The sequence below is a fragment of the Miniopterus schreibersii genome (assembly GCF_964146895.1).
Source record: "Miniopterus schreibersii genome assembly, chromosome: 10".
Classification (NCBI taxonomy): domain Eukaryota; kingdom Metazoa; phylum Chordata; class Mammalia; order Chiroptera; family Miniopteridae; genus Miniopterus; species Miniopterus schreibersii.
In genome coordinates this window covers 14,295,534-14,316,305 of record NC_138110.1, presented here as the reverse complement: position 1 = coordinate 14,316,305, position 20,772 = coordinate 14,295,534, and the positions used below count along the sequence as shown (strand labels likewise).

The following is a 20,772-nucleotide window of genomic DNA, read 5'->3' as shown; positions in this document are numbered from 1 at the left end:
AGCAAGGCCAGTGTCCAGAGCTTCTGCTCCATATTGCAGCTGGGTGTAGTTGGCATCCAAGCTAATTAAAGTCCATTAGTCCATTGTGTGGAGTCCCACGTGGGCATGGGAGCACAGCCCCCGGCAACAAGAGTCACAGGAGCGCAGGCAAGCAGACGAGAGAGAGAGCTGTGCTCTTTTGTCGAGAAGTTTAGATACTCAGGTTTCGCCTGCTTGCAGTGGCCACCCCCATCCTGGCCACTAATTTGTTCCCAGGTGTGACTGGCAGACAGGTGGGCACCTTCGCGCATCACTCAGACCTTCCTGGGCATGCATCTAAACTGTCTTTGTCTGGTCCCTTCCCCCATCAAACAGTGGGCAACGGACTTGGAGAATGTTAAATGCAGCTGTTTGGCGAAGCTGTACAAACAGCATGCCTATGTTATCTAGACTTCCCTTTTACTCCTTTCCTGTTAAATAATAACCAGGTTATTACAGTGGTATCAGGCTCACACAAAAATGCACGGAAAATTTTTTTCCTGTGGATAAGCCAGCTAACAGTCTTACTATATAGTGAGTATTTTGGTCTAGGTTTTTTAAGAAGAAACTTTTTTAAAAAGGAAATACGATGATGTTAAGTCTTATGCTGCCTCCTATTGAAATCTGTCCTGAGTGTTCTGAACTTTTTCATTGAGTTTTAGAACTAAAGGTAGTTTAATAGACGCTTCATGTCTGAATCCTTATATATTAAATAGTCTTGATAATTGGCCCTTTCTTTTGGATAAAAGAAGAGATTATCATTTGTATAGGACTTGAAGTGACTTATCAAATTAGAAATGTGGCTTAAGGTATCACTTTATATTTTTCTAAAATGTGCATACTCATAAGAATGAGCAATTTGCAAGAAATTGTAAGAAATCTCTGAAAATATAGACTAAAGATACCATAACACGAAAGTAGTAAACCAGAGATTTTTGGTGAAATTTAATCAACTTAATGATTTGAAACATCTGAAATTCTATTAAATATTGCAGACATCGAGTCAGCAATGTAATTATTTGTGTTTATTACAATTTCGTAAGAGTGATATAACAATTTCTAAATAAACTACTTAGCACTCTGTGACAGAGGGTGGTCGCCTGTTCCTGGCCTGTGTCAGAAGGAGGTGGCCTGTGGTCCTGCCCAGTGTGGCTCTTCGGCCAGCTGGCTGGCTGCCTGATGCTCTTTTGACACCATCTCCACAGCTCCCCACGTCTCCTTCACAGATTCACACCGTAACGTCCTCAAGAAAAACGTCATAACATGTACCTGCAGTCATGGCATGGTCTCAGGTCTTTAACTTTTAACCCTACCCAGACTAGCAAAGGTACAATTTTGAATACCTCTTAAGCACTAAGCTATGTCTAGCCTTCCACAGCTGTTTTTGGACAAGCTATACACGTGAATAAGCTAGCTGGTAATTTTTAAAGCATCGGTGTGGGTCTTTTTGTCCCTTAAAAACAGGAAAATTCTTTGTATGAGGATACAACTTTGAACAAAGTCTCAGTGCACTAAAGTCAGAAAATAAACTAAAGATATTTGTACACGTCTTCACATATCCCTAGAGTAGCTGCATCTCACCCAAATGGGGAAAAAAAAATTTTTTTAAGCCAAGAGAAGCCCAGCCAGCGTGGCTCAGTGGTCGAGCATCAACCTCTGATCCAGGAGATCGAGGTTCAATTCCCAGTAGGGGGCTTGCGGCAAGCAGCCGATCAATGGCTCTCTCTTTCCCCTCTCCCTTCCTCTCTAATATATTTTAAAATATATATTTTTTAAAAAGCCAAGAGTAGACAGTATATCAACTGCAGAAATACAGATACAGTACTTAAGTGACTGCTTTGCCGTCCTCTGCAGTGCTTCCCTGCACCTGTTCTGACGAGAGCTCTTCCTGTTCCTCTTTTCAGTGTATCTTTTGCTTTTAGCCTCTCCATTGTAAGCAAAGCAGAACCTGATTTGATGGGGATCCAATTTCAAACATACCTTGTGTAAATTCGCTCTAAAAGTCTAGTTGAATATAATAATCTTTACTTTTGTTGTAATTAAGGTATACTTTAACATTAGTTATCATTTATGCTTCATATACAACGGATAAATACCCTTTGCCTGGTTCTCAAAAGTATCAGTAAGTTTAATTTCAGTTGTTTGATTTATTAATCTTTGTGGTCCTCAGTATATTGGCCTATTGCATAAAGTGATCCTTCTAAGATGAAATTAAATAATAATAAAATCTTATTTGTAAAGCATACTTTTTATTATAATGATCCTATCTCCATAGGTCTTATTTTAATCTTTATATCCTTTAAATCTCTTCCTCCCCCTTTTTTTTAACAGCAAAGGACAAGGTTGCCCTTTTGATAGGAAATATGAATTACTGGGAGCACCCCAAGCTTAAAGCACCTTTGGTTGATGTGTATGAGTTGACCAACTTGTTAAGACAGCTAGATTTCAAAGTCGTTTCACTGTTGGATCTGACTGAATATGAGATGCGTAACGCTGTGGATGAATTTTTACTACTTTTAGACAAAGGAGTATATGGTAAGATATTTATAATCTTCATTTTAATAATTACTATTTTTTCATTGAACAAGTTAGATTAAGAACTAAAAATCAGAGAAGGGTGCTGTAAATACACTGTTGAATTGAAAAGTTTTATTGTACAGGGTAATAGATTTGGTTTTTATGCTATAGTTCCAGATGAATAACTAATTAGCTTAATGTCTTTACTTTCATGTTTTTTGTTTTGTCAAAACAATATTGTTCTTATTAGAATTCTTACCAATCTTAGGTGATTTTACTTTTTTTTTTTTAAATATATCTTTATTGATTTCAGAGAGAGGAAGGGAGAGAGAGAGAGATAGAAAAATCAATGATGAGAGAGTCATTGATCGGTTACCTCCTGCACACCCTCCACTGGGGATCGAGCCCGCAACCTGGGCATATGCCCCGATCAGAAATCGAACCTCGATCTCCTGGATCATAGGTCTATGCTCAACCACTGAGCCATGCCAGCCAGGCAGTGATTTTGCTTTTTATTGAGATAGGAGCTATAGTACATGATGATCAAATGGCAGGTTGTATACTCGTGTATGTTAGAGCCAGACATTTTAAATGATACACTGGGAGCGATACCCCAGCTTTCTGCGTGGCCTGTCTCTAAGTAAGATCAGTTAGAAATGGTACCATTTCCACTGAAAATCATATCGTTTATAAAAAGGTCTCCAGATCTACCTCTGACCTGATCGGTTTGCACTGTTAATTTAATGCACTCAAGTTTTTACTGAGTTCCTATTATATCCACAGCCCAGATAAGGAGTATGCTAGGCATGGAAGTACATCCAAAAATAAAAACATGACCTAATCAAATTATCAGTCCCTTATCGTAATGAGGAAAACAACACTGTACATGGAGCCCAGACACCTATCAGCTGTAGTATTTTAAGCAAATCACTTAATCTTTTAAGTTTAATTTTCTCATCAATAAAATAGGGATAGGAATCATTTAAAGATTGTTATATGGATTAAAATCAGATCATGTATATGAAGGTGCTTTGAAAACCATGAAAATGTAATGCTGTAAGATTAATGTCTTTATTGTGATCACTTTTTATCAGAGAAATTAAATATACATAGAACTGTAAAATGTCTTTAAAACCCAGTATGTGATTAGTGTCAGAGTCCTGCTGGAGGGTCTAAAGTAGGGAGAGATTGAGTGTGTGAGAAAAGCAGAAACCAGGTGATGACTTGCTGAGGGCTCTGAATTTGACATACTCTGAGGATTGGTTAAGATTTGGGTAGATAGAAAGGAGATAGAGAGGGGCATGAAGGTTAAAAATAAATATATCTTTCTTTAGAAGCAGTAAAGAGACTGATGGGGAATAGAGTCGTTTTGGAATACTTGATAGAGGAGTATACATTTTACTCTTTAAAGTGTACAATTCAGTGGTTTTTAGTATATTCACAAAGTTGTGCATCAATCATCTAATTCCAGAACATTTTTATCACCCAAAAGGACCCCATATTCATTAGCAGTCACTCCCCATTCCTTCTTACCCCAAGCCCCTGGCAACAACAAATCTACTTTCAGTCTCTAAGGATTTGCGTATTTGAGGCATTTCATAGAAATGGAATTATTCTATATGTGGCCTTTTGTGTCTGGCTTCTTTCTTTTAGCATAATGTTTTCAGGATCCTTCCATGTTTTTGTATTATTTTTATGGCTGGATAATCTTCCATTATAAGGATATACCACATTTTGCTTATCCATTCATCAGAAGATGGCCTTTAGGTTGTTTCCCTTTTGGGATATTATGAATAGTGCTACTGTGGACATTGATGTGCACATTCTTGTGGGCATGTGTTTCAGTTCTCTTGGGTATACACCATGGAATGGGATTGCTGGGTCATAGGATAACTCTAATTTTAACATTTTGAGGAACTGTCTGACTCTTTCCAACGTGCCTACACTATTGTATATTCTCACCGGAAATTAACGAGGTTTCTAGCTTCTCTACTTCCTTGCCAACACTTGTTATTGCCTGTCTTTTTCATTATAGCCATCCTAGTAAGTGCAAAGTGGTACCTCTGTTCTGTTTTGCATTTCCGTGATAGCTAATGATGTTGGGCATCTCTTCATGTGCTTGTTTGCCATTTGTATATTCTCTTTGGAGAAATGTTTATTCAAATCCCTTGCCCATTTTTTTCTAGGGTATTTGTCCTTTTAATTGTTGAAAATTAGAGTCCATTATATATTCTGGATGCAAGCTGTCCTCATAGATATGTGATTTGCAAATACTTTCTCCCTCTCTGTAGGTTTTTACTTATTTGATCTTATTTGATCTTCATTGCTTAATGAGTTAAATCCATTTCCTTTGTCATGATTTTCAAAATGCTCCCTATCTGTGTGCTCTTCCTTTCATTTATGATGATTTAATTCCTTGCCAGGCTAGTATTCTTCCAGTTAGTTGTCATTCCAGGTCTGAGCCCTGTATGCTTCTGTTCTCCCTGCCTATTATGTACCTTGCTCTCCCTCTGCCTTTCCAAATTGTATCCTTTCTCCCAAGACCATGTGTTTGCTTCCCCTCACACTAGATTCCTCTCTGTGCTTCACTCATATCATACATTGCGCCCTGATTGCATACTTTATGGCATTAATTATACACTAATTTTCTCTGTTGATTAACAACAAGAGCATACCTGACTGAGCTGCAAGAACCTTGGGGACAAGAACTCTGTCTTTCTTTTCTTTTTCATTTCCTGCAGTGCCTATGTGATTATATTCAGGGCACACAGAAGATATAAATTATACCCACACTGAATAAATGGGTGTGTCCATTTTTGTCATTTTTTTACCTGAAATGTTATATATGAAAGAAGCATTTTTTTCATTTTAATAAGAGTTTAAGAAAAGTAGAAGACCTGGATCCTGCACTCTGGGACCAAATAAAGCGTGTGTGTGTATGTAAAGCCACATTCTCTGCTAGGAGTTGGGCCTGTAACTACAAAGAATTGGCGATTTTGTTGTTCTCATTTCCTATCTAAAGCCTTTTTACTATTAACTTTAGAATATCGTATAAAGAAATCTCATTCCAGAATCCTAAAAACAAAATTAGTGTGCTCTAGAGATTGCTGAGGGGACATGTCTTCACAAGTATTTCTCTCAAATATTTTTATAAGGAAGTCCATCCTGATATTTTTGTTTTGTTTTTGTTTTTACAGCTAAAACAAGCTTCTTTTCAGGGAAATCTTTAGAGTTGTTTGGTGCAGTTTTCATAGCATCATTTCTCAGTAAAGAAATAATGGCTCATCAATAGATTATTGAAATCAACCCAAATTTTAGCTTATTAATTCAAGAGACTCTAAGTGAAAAATTAATGATATTTATATCTCATAACAAAACAAAAAAAGAAAAGGAAATCACAATCCGTGAAATCAGATTTCCCTTCTCTGCTTGGAAAAAGCTATGTTTATATTGCCTGGCTGGTGTGGTTCAGTGGTTGAGCATCAACCCATGAACCTGGAGGTCACAGCTCTATTCCCAGTTGTGGGCTCGATCCACAGTAGGGGGTGTGCAGGAGGCAGCCAGTCCATTCTCTCATCATTGATGTTTCTATCTCTCTCCCTCTCCCTTCCTCTCTCTGAAATCAGTAAAAACATTAAAAAAAGAAAGTTATGTTTATATTATTGTAACCCTTACTAAATGTATTGAAAAATGCCTATGGAATTTCACATTTGATATTGTAGTTGTTTTTAATCTAAATTGTGTTTATTCGTTCATCTGTTAAATACTTACTGAGCTCCTCCTGTGTGCCAGGAATACACAGATAAATGTGGACTACCCCGGCGCTGAAGGAGGTCCTGGTTTATTGGAGAAGACAAATGAGTTAGCAAAGCAGTCCTTAGCCTTTTTCTTTTTATAATGAGATAAATTGCATTCCATATTACACCATTGGTTATACAAATGTATTGCACTTATGAATGAAAATCCACTTCAAGACAGCATTTTGATGTTGGTTTAAAATCCAGTACTGAACTCCTATTGCTTGTCCCCAGCTCACACCACTCATCCACATGACCTTGCAACTCTCCCCATATGAAGCACATTCCCACTTGAAGATCCCTCCACCTGATCCCTGGAATGTCCTCCCCTGATATGCCTAGCTTGTCCATCATATCCTGGAGGCCACTGACAGAGGCTTTCAGTGACTACCCAAAACAAACAGATAATTCCTATCCTCAACCCACACTCCTTTTTCACCTGCTCTGCTTTGTAGTTCTCCATAGAACAGATTTCTTCTCCACCTGACATATTTATTTGTTTATCTCCTCCCAACTAGATTGTCACTTCATGAAAGCAGGGATTTTTGTCTGTGTTGGTAATCCCGAAGCCCAGGACACTGGCTGGCACAGAGTATGCCCTTTAAATACTGATCTACTAAATGGATGAGAGAATTGAATAAACCAGTTGCATGGATGAAAAAAAAATACAGTACTAAAACGAAGGCTGTTGCCTAAATAATTTTCAGTGCACATTTAGTTAACATTGGCTGTATTTATAACTGGAACTCTCTTAGATAAGTTTGCATTAACTTGAAGAAAATAAAAGTCTCATGTTTTTAAAGAAGGCTGCATACATGTTCAGAGTACAATTTAGAATTAACTTTTGCCCCTTTTTTCCCTTTTCAGGTTTATTATATTATGCAGGACATGGTTATGAAAACTTTGGGAATAGCTTTATGGTTCCTGTTGATGCTCCAAATCCATATAGGTCAGAAAACTGTCTGTGTGTGCAAAATATACTGAAGTTGATGCAAGAAAAAGAAACCGGACTCAATGTGTTCTTGTTGGATATGTGTAGGAAAAGGTAAGCTGTCTCATCTTTTTTTTAATGCGTTTTTATTGATTTTTGAGAGAGAGAGAGAGAGAAAGAAAAAGGGAGAGAGAGAGAAATATTGATGAGAGAGAAACTGATTGGCTGCCTCCTGCATGCCCCCTACTAGTGATGGAGCCCTGATGAGGAATTGAACAGGTGACCTCTTGGTGCATGGGATGATGCTCAGCCAACGGAGCCATACCGGTCGGGGCAAGCTGTCTCATGTTTATTCAGCAAAGCTTGTTGGAGTTAAATATCAACCTTGACAAATTACATCTAAGGCAAATCTGCAAATGCTAAGAACCCCTTAAGTTTGTATAGTTTAAGAGTATAGATTGTCACTGTTTAAGAAAACTAGAGGAAACTATATATTCTCTATGTATACTTAATTATATTTTAACTTTTATGTTTGCTGTAGAACAAAAGTAAAGAACTGAAGGGTCTGGCTCACACTGCAAAAGGTGCAGCTCCTCAGATGCCTCTAACAACCACTGAGGTTACTCTGGAAATTGACAGAAACAGCACCAGTTAGTGCCGGGCCTCTGCTCTAAGTCATTCCTGGTCTTGCAGGTGCAGAAAGTTTAGCTGAACCAGATCTCATTTGTCCACCCCATGTTACTAAGGAATGGAACTAATGGTTATTCCTCTTAGACTCACAAGTTTTTGCTTTCTAAGCATCACCAACCAAAATCCAATGCGGAGTTCAAGTGTAACTCCAGCTTAGACACTGAGAAAAGATGTTTCAACAGTGTGGGCACCCTGAATTATTTTTAGTAAATATGTAGGTGATTTGATAAGGGAATTTTGACTGTATAATTTTAAATTATGTATAGGAGAATAGTGTTATATTTTTATTACACTATTACCTGTGCTGCTCTTTTTAACAATGCTATTTAACTTTATATCCGGCCTTCTCCCCTCCTGCCTTTTAAATAGAAATGACTACGATGATACCATTCCAATCTTGGATGCCCTGAAAGTCACTGCCAACATTGTGTTTGGATATGCAACGTAAGAAACTTCTATGTTTATGTTCAAGATTCTTTTATTCGTCGTTAATTTTTTGGTTGTAGACTAGAAGCCTAGAACTATCCATAGACATGTAGGCATTAATTTGCCTCCTTGATAGTCCTGATAGCAAATGTTAAATACGTGACTTTAGCATTTCATATCTTGGCACCTTCTTTTTACTAAGCACCAAAGCATTTAGTTCCTGCGTAAAGATTAGCTCTTTAATTAGGATGCATGCAGGAGGTGGGGAAGCAAACGAGGCTCATCAGTATTTATGGAAGCCCCACGTGGGAAGTGTTTGCTTTGGAAAAAAGTTTTCTTTTTGCTGTTTTTAAGGTGTCAAGGAGCTGAAGCCTTTGAAATCCAGCATTCTGGACTGGCAAATGGAATCTTTATGAAATTCTTAAAAGATAGATTATTGGAAGACAAGAAGATTACTGTATTACTGGATGAAGTTGCAGAAGGTAAAATAAAAAATAAAGAGAAAGCTACTCAGGGTTCTCCGTGTGGTAATTATTTTAGTCCTACTATTGTTGTGCAGGTTTGGAACTAATTTTCAATGTCTTGTTCAGCAACACTCCTGTTTAATTCCTTCCTTCTCTCTTGACTTAGTTACATGTCACCTGTGCAGCATTACTTGAACTACAAGGCTGACCCCAGACATGAGGAGAAATAAAGTTTGATCCTCAGAGCTCTTTACCTTATTTCTATGACTAGTGCCTTGTGCTGCCCAGTCTACTTGTTTGCAAAAAAATTATTCAACTAGCATTCTCTCCCAGGATCAGACAGGTGGAACTTTACAGAAAATTTGAGGCCCTGGTGGAAAAAACTGGGTTCATTTTTTTCTTGATGAACTTAGTGATTCTAAAATTTTGCTCTAAGGATGCGATCCTGGAGGTCTAACCATGTCTTCCATTTCCTTCTGCTCCCATCCCTGCCAGCCTGGTATACTGCTGTGCTTGGGTCAGGTACTAAATAAGTAGTATTACATCAGGAGATTGACATGGTGTTTTTTTTTTTATCATTTTTATAAGCCATATCAAAAAGAAGGCAATTCTTTTGCAAACTAGTTCCTGGAACATCATGGATATTCCAAAGCTGGCAGTTTGAGTATAAGGTGTCTGAAGGCCTAACAGCTGTTAGTCGCATTTGTTTATTGTCATGTTTTTATCAGTACAGGTCTTTTAGCTGGGTCACTTGACTTAACCACTTTCCCATTTGACATAGACAGCTGGAGCTTGGACCTCTTTCAACCGGACAAGTTCTGCTTTTATCTGTTTTACATATTGGGCTTCTATTTAAGCTCTTATTTGAAGAAAAGCTTCTGCTGCTGAAAAAAACAAACCCGTTGAAGTATGTCAGTTAGTTTCAAACTGATCTATGAAGGTGCTTTAGAAACTCTAAAATGTTTTATTCTAATTTTACATTTTAAATATAATTATTTTTAAAACAATAAAAAGCACCAGTCCACCTATATACCGTTTTGTATATAGCAAACGTTATGTATATGGCATAACATTTGTGTTAAGTTCAAAACCTGAAACTTGGAAGCACACTGTTTACTTACACCTCCACATGAGAAGAAATTAAACGCTTGTGGAAGGATGCACAGGACGTCGGGTAATGGGCAGGGCAGTGGCGGTGCTGTAGCCATGCTGGTGGTTTTAGCACATAATTTCTTTTGTTAAAAATAAATCTGTGGTAAAGTCAAGATATGTTAACTTTCTCATAGATGTGTAGTCATATGTTCACTAACTGGATCTTCTCAGCAGAGTATAGACATAAAATTACCCTTTCAGTGAAGAAATACACTTTTCAGCTCTGTGAATTTCAAGTCTTAGAATATTAAGGGTTCATTATTAGAATTATAGAAGATAAAAGCCACAGAGGGGCCTTTAGAAGTGAGCCAGTTCAGTATTTTTACCGGTTTGCTCTCTGCCATTTTCCTAGCACTTTGAACCATACCTTACACACTTAGGTGCTTAGGAAATATTTGTTGAGTGAATAAGTGATATTGGGAACACAACCTAATTTATAGGAGAGTTCTTGGCCTAAGTATTTAAAATGTAATGAAAGGATTGTGGTCTTAAAAATAATATTTCTTATCTTCTAGATATGGGTAAATGTCATCTTACCAAAGGCAAACAGGCTCTAGAGATTCGAAGTAGTTTATCTGAAAAGAGAGCACTTACTGATCCAGTACAAGGAACAGCGTATTCTGCAGAGTCTCTGGTGCGGAACCTACAGTGGGCCAAGGCACACGGTACAGCAGTCTGGTTTTTGTGAGCTTATATTAAATCATGACTTTTTTTTCCTCCTGAGTAGACAGCTTTCCTCCCAATTTTTCAGTGAAAATATTTTAGCCAAGTGGGCAAGCACAAGACTTAACAAATGTTTCAGTTACAGATATTACACTGATTTATTTGGTGTTGGAAATAGTAAATTATTTAACTCATTATTTTCACCATTGGTAAAATTAGAATATGATCATTTAAAAAACAGTTTTCAATTTATCTAGTGTACCGTCCCTTAGACAGTTCTACATGTGAACTGTTGAAGTGTTCTGTTTCAAAATTCAACACACCTGGGTTCTGATCCTGTCTCTACCACTTGATAAACATGTTATCCCTAAAATGGGGAGAAGTAATACTTACTGGATAGGGTTGTTAGCATTGAATGAGATCAGATGTGTAAAGAGACAAGGATGGTGGTGAGCAGATACTATCTGCCCATAAATATCACTGAGCATTTTGTCTTTCACTTGAATCAGTGGGTTCATGATGAAGACAAAAGAAGGTGAGGTGAGATTCATACCTGTAACTTTCGTAACATACGAAAATATATTCTTTGGTAAATTAGCATATTAAAGCACATTAAAATGTAATATGCCATAAATATTCTTGGCATTCCAGATAATTGGATAAGTAATTGAAATTGATTCTTTTCTTTTAAAAAATCTCTAATCAATAGTAACAAAATCACAGTAGTAAAGATCAATAGTAAACAAAACCTTTTTATAAAATGAAACTGAAGATGATTATGCTAAGCAAAATAAGCCAGTCAGAGAAAGACAGATATCACATGATCTCAATTATATGTGGAATCTAATGAACACAATAAAGTGATGAACAAAATAGATCCAGAGACACAGAAGCTGATGAATCTCAGAGGGAAGGCGGGAGTGGGTGGGTGAGTGGGTAGAGATTAATCAAAGAATTTATATGCATATATGCATAACCCATGGACACAGACAATAGTGTGGAGAAGGCCTGGGGGCAGGGGGACTGGGGGGGGCAAGAGGAGGAAAAGGGGGGTGGACATCTGTAATACTCTCAACAATGAAGATTTAAAAAATAAAGGGGACACTCGTTTCCAGTCTTCTGCTGCCACTTAGAAATAAAAAAAAATTAAAATGAAACTGAAAGGTCAAGTAGAAAATATTTGTAACAAATTTGATAAGTAGATAATTTTTTATAATAAAGAGCCCATGCAAAATAGTAAAACAAAAACATTAAGAGCCCCCTTAATTAATAATCAAAGGATGCAAATTCAGTAATTCACACAATTGAGAATATATTGATAAGACAAATATAGAAAATGGCAAACTAAAATAGTAATTATAGAAAAGAAAATTAATCTATGATGGCATAAGTTCTTTTTTGTAACCCCATCAAATAGGCAAACTTTTTGAAAATTAATATTACCTTATGGAAATGTTATGGAGAAACTAGTATAGTTATGTCCTATGTAAGTAGAAAACTGTTACAGTTGTGAGGAACCATCAAATAGCCATATCCAACAATCCTAAAGCATTAACTATATATAAGAAATATTAACTATGGTAGAATAACAGTAAAACCCAGAAATATTATATTCAGCAGTGGCAGAATTGTTAAAGGTAGCAAATCATTGAGTGACATTATGCTTTATTAAAAACTATTTTCACCCTGGCTGATATGACTTGGTTGGTCATTGCCCTGTGCACCAAACAAAAAAGCCCAATATTCTGTTGGTCAAGCAAATAAAAATCTTTCATTTACTGTTCTCTTATGGTTCTTGTCCCTTCACATATGTAATTTTTATAGTGGTAATGAAAGGTATACATACACTTGTAAATATATTTTTCCTATTGCCACAATTTTCATTAAAGTAGTTTTTTAAAAAGTACAGAGCACATACCCAGGTTGTGGGTTTGAACCCAGTCAGGGTGCATATGGGAGGCAACTGATCAGTGTTTCTCTCTCTCTCTCTCTTTCTCTCTCTCTATTCCTCTCCCTCTCCCTCTCTAAAAATCAATAAAAACATATTAAAATCCAAGATTAACTTTGTTGAACTGGTGTTAAAAATATACTTTTTAAAAAACTACTTTAATGAAAATTGTGGCAATAGGAAAAATATATTTACAAGTGTATGTATACCTTTCATTACCACTATAAAAATTATATATGTGAAGGGACAAGAACCATAAGAGAACAGTAAATGAAAGATTTTTATTTGCTTGACCAACAGAATATTGGGCTTTTGTTTTCCCTTTTTTTAATTGTGTGTATATATCTTTAAACAATATGTTATAGAATAATTTTAAGCAAAAGAAAATGTTCTTCTAACTGTATTTGCCCTATAAAGAATATTTGTTTGCTGTTTACCATCAGAAAACTTTAAAAAATTATTTATGTTATTCTTACGTTTTTTCAGAACTTCCAGAAAGTATGTGTCTTAAATTTCAGTGTGGTGTTCAGATTCAATTAGGATTTGCGGCTGAGTTTTCCAACGTCATGATAATCTACACAAGTATAGTCCACAGACCACCCGATATAATAATGTGCGATGCCTATGTTACAGATTTTCCACTTGTAAGTCTCTCCTTTTTTATTTAAAATCTAATGATGCCCGGCCGAGTGTGGCTCAGCGGTTGAGCGTTGATCTAGGATCCAGGCGATTGGGGTTCGATTCCCAGTCAGGGCACATGTAGGGCTGTGGGCTCGATCCCCAGTCGGGGGCGTGCAGGAGTCAGTCAATTGATGTTTTGCTCTCATGTCTATGTTTCTCTCTCTCTTCCTCTCTCTTTCTAAAAATCTTTTTTAAAAAAACTATTTTAACTTTTCATACCCTAAGAGATCAAATATGAAAGGATAAAAAGTACTAATCATATGGCAGGAGTAAGTTCCATTTAAAAACTGTTGTTTCCAATCTGAGTTATTACAATAGTATAAGTCTTTTTTGTCAAGTTATGGTAGTATATTGGAAGAGTAGAAATCTAGTTCTGTTCTTTCCAGACACTTAGATATGATATGTATTTTGCGTTGTCTGAAAGAAGCCAATAAACAGTACTCCTCTTTCCTACATAGGTGTAGTAAGTTGAGACATGAGCAAGTAGTAGACAAACAAATCTGAAACTTCACCTGATAAAGGCCTCGAGGAGGACATTACTTAGTATGAGAGCAAATGGTGCAGCACTGAAGCCCAGAATTGGCCGGGTCTGTCCCCGAGTCACAGCAGCCCTGGACCAGGCTCCCTGGGCAGTCAGCAGGGCAGGTCTGCTCTTGGCCAGAGGCTGGCTCTAAAAAGAAAGAGGGAAAGGCTGCCTTCAGCATGTCCCTTTATTCTTCTTAAATGTATGAATCATATGAATTCTTCTGCACCTTCCCAAAAGTGATGACTAAGACGGAGAGAATCCAGGAGTCACTCCATGGGCTCAGAAGGAATCTTGAGAAGGTTAAGAAGTGTTTTCGGGGATAGTCTGAAATAACTGTCCTTTCAGAGCTAACTTTTTTAATGTACCAGCGCAGAATTTAAAATTCCTATTCCTAGAACGTTGTTTTCATTGTTTCTTCAGTCCTGGATAAGTGATTACCTACTTAGGCCAATATTCATGAGAAACCAAGACCCATTAAGATGTTTTATTGTCGCTCTGGCTGCTGTGGCTCAGTTGGTTGGAGCATCATCATCTCATACACGGAAAGGTTGTGGGTTCAATCATGGTCAGGGCACATACCCAGGTTGTGGGTTAGATCCCTTGTTGGGGTACATGTGGGAGGCAACCCGTCTATGTTTCTGTCTCCCTCTGTGTGCCTATGGATGTCTCTCTCTCACATTGACGTTTCTCCCTCTCCCTTCCTCTCTAAAATCAATTTTTTAAAAAACATAAAAAGTTTTAAAAAGAAGGAAAAAAAAGATGTTTTATTGTCATAGACAATGTTGTGACTTCCATTGATTTCATTAATACCATTTTCTGATTTTTACAGGACCTAGATATTGATCCAAAAGATGCAAATAAAGGGACGCCAGAAGAAACCGGCAGCTATTTAGTATCGAAGGAGCTTCCCAAGCATTGCCTTTATACTAGACTCAGCTCACTGCAGAAACTAAAGGTTACTACTCTTCTTGTTTATAACTAATAGAAAACTGTTGAAAGTGAAAATTTATTTGGGCATGTAAACCTTGTATTAGAATGTACTGCTTCATCGAGTATGAAATTGAAGTAGAGATAACTGATCTACAGTGAGTCTTAGCAGTGACCCTTTTCAGATTATATTCTGGTTTTGATGCTGGCCTGAGGGGTTTCGTATAAGAGTGTATGCGATTACCCTCCATGTTGCTGAAAAGTTAGGGGCATAGAGCTTAGTCTGCTTTTAAATATTTTAGTATTTTCAAATAATCATTTCTTAGTTCTGTGACTTTCTACAAAACAAATAGCAAATTAGAGTTGGAATTTATTGCGATCTTTTTTCATTACTTGTTAACTTATAAATTGGGAACTACCTCTGTATGGTTGAGCTTTTTCATAAAAGCATATCCTTGCCACACCTGAGTTTTTAACTTATTCAATGCCCCATGACCATAGAACATGTTAGCCAAAACTTGGGGAATGAAGTGGGCACTACTGACAGTTGCAGAAGGACAACAGACATAACTATTGCCACCCTGTTCACAGCTCATCCTTTGATCTTTGAAAATCAGCCCATTTTATTATTCAGTTATACCACCTATGATTGTGGATTATTATTTCACACTATTTTGAAAACATCTAAGCTGCCCGGCCAGCATGGCAGCATCAACCTATGATCCCGGAGATCAAGGTTCGATTCCCAGTCAGGGCACATGCCCAGGGTGCAGGCTCAATCCCCAGTAGGGGGCGTGCAGGAGACAGAAGATCAATGACTCTCTCATCATTGATGTTTCTATCTTTCTCTCTCCCTCTCCCTTCCTGTCTCTGAAAATCAATAAAGATATATTTTTTTAAAAAACACACAAAAAACAGCCAATCTTTTGACTTGGATATGAATCCAGATTATTGTTTGCTGAAGGATCATTCCCCATCTCCAATTAGAGGGAAGGGAAAGTTTCTGAAGCCCCACTGCTCAGGAAATACGTTTTCACTGTTTATCAGGAATATAACACAAGCCCTGCTGGTGTTGCTCAGCGGTTGAGCATCAACCTAGGATCCAGGAGGTCGAGGTTCGATTCCCAGTCAGTCAGGGCACATGCTCGGGTTTCGGGCTTGGTCCCCAATGGGGGCGTGCAGGAGGCAGCTGATCATGACTCTCTCATCATTGATGTTTCTCTCTCTCCCTCTCTCTGAAATCAATAAAGACATAAAAAAAAAAAAAAAAAAGAATATAACACAAGATCTCTGTGATTTTGACTACTTTCAATAGTGAGAACTAGAATTATACGAATTCATAGTATTGACTGAGGGAAAAGGAGATGATTATAGCAGCCTTTCTTAGTGTAGGGAAGGTGTAAAGGATGCCTTGAGGGTTTGGAACCTGGAAAAGGGGAGTGTGAATGGGTTTTCATTGTTGCTTGGGTTTTCTATAATTGTGTGAATGACATTTAAGCTCAGTGATAAAAATAACAAACTTTACTCCTTTTCAGGAACATCTGATCTTCACAGTATGCTTATCCTATCAGTACTCCGGATTGGAAGATACCATAGAGGAAAAGCAGGAAGTGAATGTTGGGAAACCTCTCATTGCTAAACTGGACATCCATCGAGGTTTAGGAAGGAAGACTTGCTTTCAAACTTGTATTATGTGCAATGGCCCTTACCAGAGCTCTACATCCACCTCAGCAGGATCTGGACATTATCATTCTTCTCAAGACTCATTCCTTGGTGTTTACCACTCACATCTGGGTAATTCAAACAGTGTCATGCCATCGGATAGCTGTCGTTGCAGCCGGACTGCAGATACATTTATTTCAAGTCATCGTACACACCATTTTTCATGTCAGTTTGGTAGAAGTAACGTGCCAGTTGAGACAACTGATGAAATACCATTCAGCCCCTCTGATGAGCTCAGAATTTCTGAGAAGTGACCTTGTTTTTGAAAGTTACCGTAATTACTAGATGCCTCATATGCAACAGTCTTATAGAAAGTGAGGTTTTGTGAAAAAGCACATATGTGTATGTAGAGAGAGAAAATAACAGCCATTTCATGGCAAGCTCAGGACTTTAAGATGTTGGAATTATATTATTTAACCACAGGCTTCCTCGCCCTCCTTTCTCTTCTAAGGCTTTGTGAATTGGCCGATTCGTTCTGTAAGAGTAAGGTATGGATGTATATGTGTGTGTTTGTATATAACAAAAGTATTGTCATTTTGACCACTCTGAAGTAAGAACAGTGGGAATGGCATTATTGGAGAATAAGTCATTGTATTTTTAGAACCAGAAAAAGAACCTTGGTGATCATCAGGCTTAACCTAATTTTATCAGCAGGAGAAACAAATTGAGGCATCTTGTTTAAGTGAAAGCTGGCACTGAGGACCTCCAGATTTCTGTTCCCATGTTTATTCCACTACACACTGCCTTCCTAATAGATTCTGAGACCGGTATTATTTTTGTAGATCGATTTAAATATATATATGTAAATATACATACCTGTACATACTAGAAATGTACAAACTTTAGTTTTTTTGCTACAAATATCAGTTAAGAGGTTTGTCTATAAATTTTGTATAGAACAAGCTGAAATTTTTTGGTCTAAGGTCATGAAAGCACATGAGAGGTGACAAAATGTTTGTCTATGTTAAAGCTAGACCGCAGGAATAGTTTTCTCCTGGATAATCTTGGTAGCTGCCTGTCTGAATCTTACACACATTGGACATGTCTTCCTTGATAACAAGTATTTTCTTACTGAATTTTACTCACGTTAGGAGATAATCTTACTGCATTGGTTCACCCAGAAGCAAGTTAAAAAGGCAGCTGTCAATAACAAATAAAAAATTGAATTAGTAATTTTAAAACATTCCAAAAAGAAAATCCTAGGCCCACATGTCTTCACTGCTGTATTCTACAAAATATTTAAAGATTAACACCAATCCTTTACACACTCTCCCCCAAAATAGAAGATGTAAGAACACTTCCCACTTCATCTTCTGAAGCCAATATTATCGTAAAACAAAACCAGACAAAGACATCACAAAGAAACTACGGACCAGTATCTATTATGAATATACATTAACAAATCATCAACAAAATACTAGCAAATTGAACCTAGCAACATATAAAAAGGATTATACACCATGACCAAGTGGGATTTATCTCAGGAATGCAAGGTTGGTTTAACATCCAAAAATCAAGGTAATATGCAAATGATTCTCATTATTCACAGTAGTTATATTCTGTGAAGTCACCGGTAATACTGAATTAGTGAATACAGAGCCATAGCTCCTGGGGGAAGTGTGTGTATTTACATACATATCTCAAATAGATTATAATCTTAAATCCTAAAAATAACTTATCCTGGTATATTCTGTTTTCTCTATTTTACAAAAGAGAAAGGGAGGTTCAGAAGTATTAAGTGCCTTACCTGAGGCCACCGCACTCACAGGTGCCAGATTGGAATTCAAACCTGTCCAACTAGCCCCAGAGCCAGACCTTCTTGCACTGCACTGCCCTGTCCCTTGCCTTCTCCGTCATCTGGTCATCTCTGTAGGAGAGCGGAAACAAGAAGGTATTGCCTTATTTGACCTCAGCTGAGAGCACGCACATCAGGGACCTCAGAATCTTCACTGGTCTGCACATGTCTGTGAATGATTATAAAAGTGCTGGAAGTATTGACTTTGGGATTATAAATAAATAGGCAAATTTAAAAATCAGAATTGTGAATGATGACCAACTGTGCCGTGTTGACGAAAGACAAAATTACCGCAATTGTCTTGATAGATGCAGAAAAAGCATTTGATAAAATTCAGCACCCTTTCATGATAAAAGTAGTCAGTGGCTAGGAATGACAGGGAACTTCCTCGACATGATAAAGAGCATCTCTGAGAAACCCACACCTGACATCCTACTTCATGGCACCAGACTGGATGCTGAATTCTTCCGTCCAAAGATCAGGAAGAAAACCAGGATGTACTCTCTCACCACTCCTGTTCAACATTGTACTTGGGGTTCCAACCATGGTAATTAGGCAAGAGAAAGAAAGAAGGCAACCATATTAGGAAAGAAGTAAAACTATATGTATTTACTCATGACATGATTCATTATATAGAAAGTCCCACGCAACTCATTTAAAAACAAAGGAGTTCATCAGGTTACAAGATAGATACAAGATAAATATACAAAATTCAGTTTTCTTGTTTTCTTTTTTTTTTTTGATGAATGACTTTATTTTTTACACTTAAAGGCTGATGAAAAATCATTATGAATTCTATTAAAGAAAATACATCTCAATTAAAAACTGGCAACTATAGCCCTAGCTGGTTTGGCTTAGAGGTTAGAGCGTTGGTGCTTGGACTGAAGGGTCCCGGGTTCAGTTCCAGCCAGAGTATATACCTGGGTTGCAGGCTCAATCCCCAGCCCCAGTTGGGGTGTGTACAGGAGGCAACCAATCGATGTGTCTCTCACATAGATGTTTCTCTCTCTCTCTCTTCCCCTTCCACTCTCTCTGAAAAGCAATGGAAAAAATATCCTCAGGTGAGGATTAAAAAAGAAACAAACAAACAAACTGGTGCCTGGCGGACATGGCTGAGCAGTTGAGCATCGACTTAGGATCCAGGAGATCGGGGTTCGATTCCTGGTCAAGGCACATGCCTGGGTTGTGGGCTCGATCCCCGTCAGGGGCGCACAGGAGGCAGCCAATCAAGGACTCTCATCATTGATGTTTCTCTCCCTCCCTCTCTCTGAAATCAATAAAAATATATTTTAAACATACATATATTTTAAAAACAAAAAAACCTGGTAACTATACTTATTAAATACTATTAAAGTTCTCTAAAACACAACTTGAAAACATCTGACATGATTGTTTAATCTCAATACAGTGGGTTCAAGACAACTGTACATGTTACATAACATCAAGGCTAGATTACAAATTATTACAGTCATCACAGTCAAAACACGTTTTCTTTTCAACGCATTGGATGATTCATGGGCAGTATTTTGTGATGACATCATGTTAGTGGTAATAAGAATGATTTTGGACCCAATTGGATTAATCAGAACATTCTGAACTGCTGATGTTGCAGGAATTGGTGCTTTTACGGCTGGGGACTGCAAAGTGGGCATCTGTACTGTAAACCTTTGCCCTGTGAGGGACACAGGAGTCCCTGCTTTAGTTGAAATGACTTGGTTTGTGGGGTTGGGTATGCCAAGTATGAGAGTACTTGGTCGTCTAGTGACTGAACTAACACTTAACTGTGAAACTTATTCTTTCCACAGAAATAGATGCCTTTTTTTTTTTTTTTTAAAGACTTAAGTCTATAGTTTGGAGCAGCCAACCAGTATCTATCAGGTGGCAGTCTAGGAATGTGGCTTGATCAATGGCAAAAGGGTTTGATTTCTTTGCCTTGCAGTATCTAATGAAAAATCTCTTGGGGGAGGAGAGGTGAAAGACGAGTCAGCATGACACTGGATTGCCAATGGCACATCATCTTCATCAACAGATTTCTTAGCAGGGCTTGAATAAATTTTTCATCATCTAGAATTGTCACATATCAGAAGGCAAACTTCAAAATTAACTTTTGTGCTTTAAAGGATGTTATCAAGAAAGTGAAAAGACAACCCACAGAATGGGAGAAAATTTTTGAAACTCATATCTGATTAGAGACTTGTATCCATAATATATAAAGAATTCTTTTAATTTATAATAATAAAACATATATGTGTGTGTGTATATATGCTAGTGCTTAATTATGGTGATTGTAGAGCAGTAACCAATGAACAATATGGTAGCCTCTAACACCATGTGGTAACTGAGCAATTGAAATATAGCTAGTGTGAGGAACTGAATTTTTTAATTTTAGTTTTAATTTAAATAGCCACATCTAGCTAATAGCTTTCATATTTGTGTTGCAGTAGAAAGTGGAGCTAGTAGGTAGGATAAAGGAACATTTACTTTTCACTTTATACTCTTCTGTACATTTGAATTT

General features: G+C 37.4%; 1 protein-coding gene and 1 pseudogene across 3 annotated transcripts in view; one reads left to right on the top strand and one right to left on the bottom strand.

The window, feature by feature from the left end:
* Positions 1-18,971, top strand: part of MALT1 (MALT1 paracaspase) — a 53,501-nt gene extending 34,530 nt beyond the window's left edge. For both annotated transcript variants that reach the window (XM_081150370.1, XM_081150369.1), the window contains 8 exons: positions 2,350-2,553; positions 7,200-7,377; positions 8,323-8,397; positions 8,734-8,861; positions 10,511-10,660; positions 13,093-13,250; positions 14,643-14,768; positions 16,276-18,971. In XM_081150370.1, the coding sequence (XP_081006496.1) occupies positions 2,350-2,553; positions 7,200-7,377; positions 8,323-8,397; positions 8,734-8,861; positions 10,511-10,660; positions 13,093-13,250; positions 14,643-14,768; positions 16,276-16,716 (1,460 nt within the window). In that variant the 3' untranslated portion in view covers positions 16,717-18,971. The remainder of the gene's footprint in view (positions 1-2,349; positions 2,554-7,199; positions 7,378-8,322; positions 8,398-8,733; positions 8,862-10,510; positions 10,661-13,092; positions 13,251-14,642; positions 14,769-16,275) is intronic.
* LOC308563361 (transcription initiation factor TFIID subunit 9 pseudogene) lies at positions 18,894-20,325 on the bottom strand (annotated as a pseudogene). The gene has a single exon. The product of its transcript is annotated as a transcription initiation factor TFIID subunit 9 pseudogene (transcript).
* Positions 20,326-20,772: the final 447 nt, after the last annotated feature.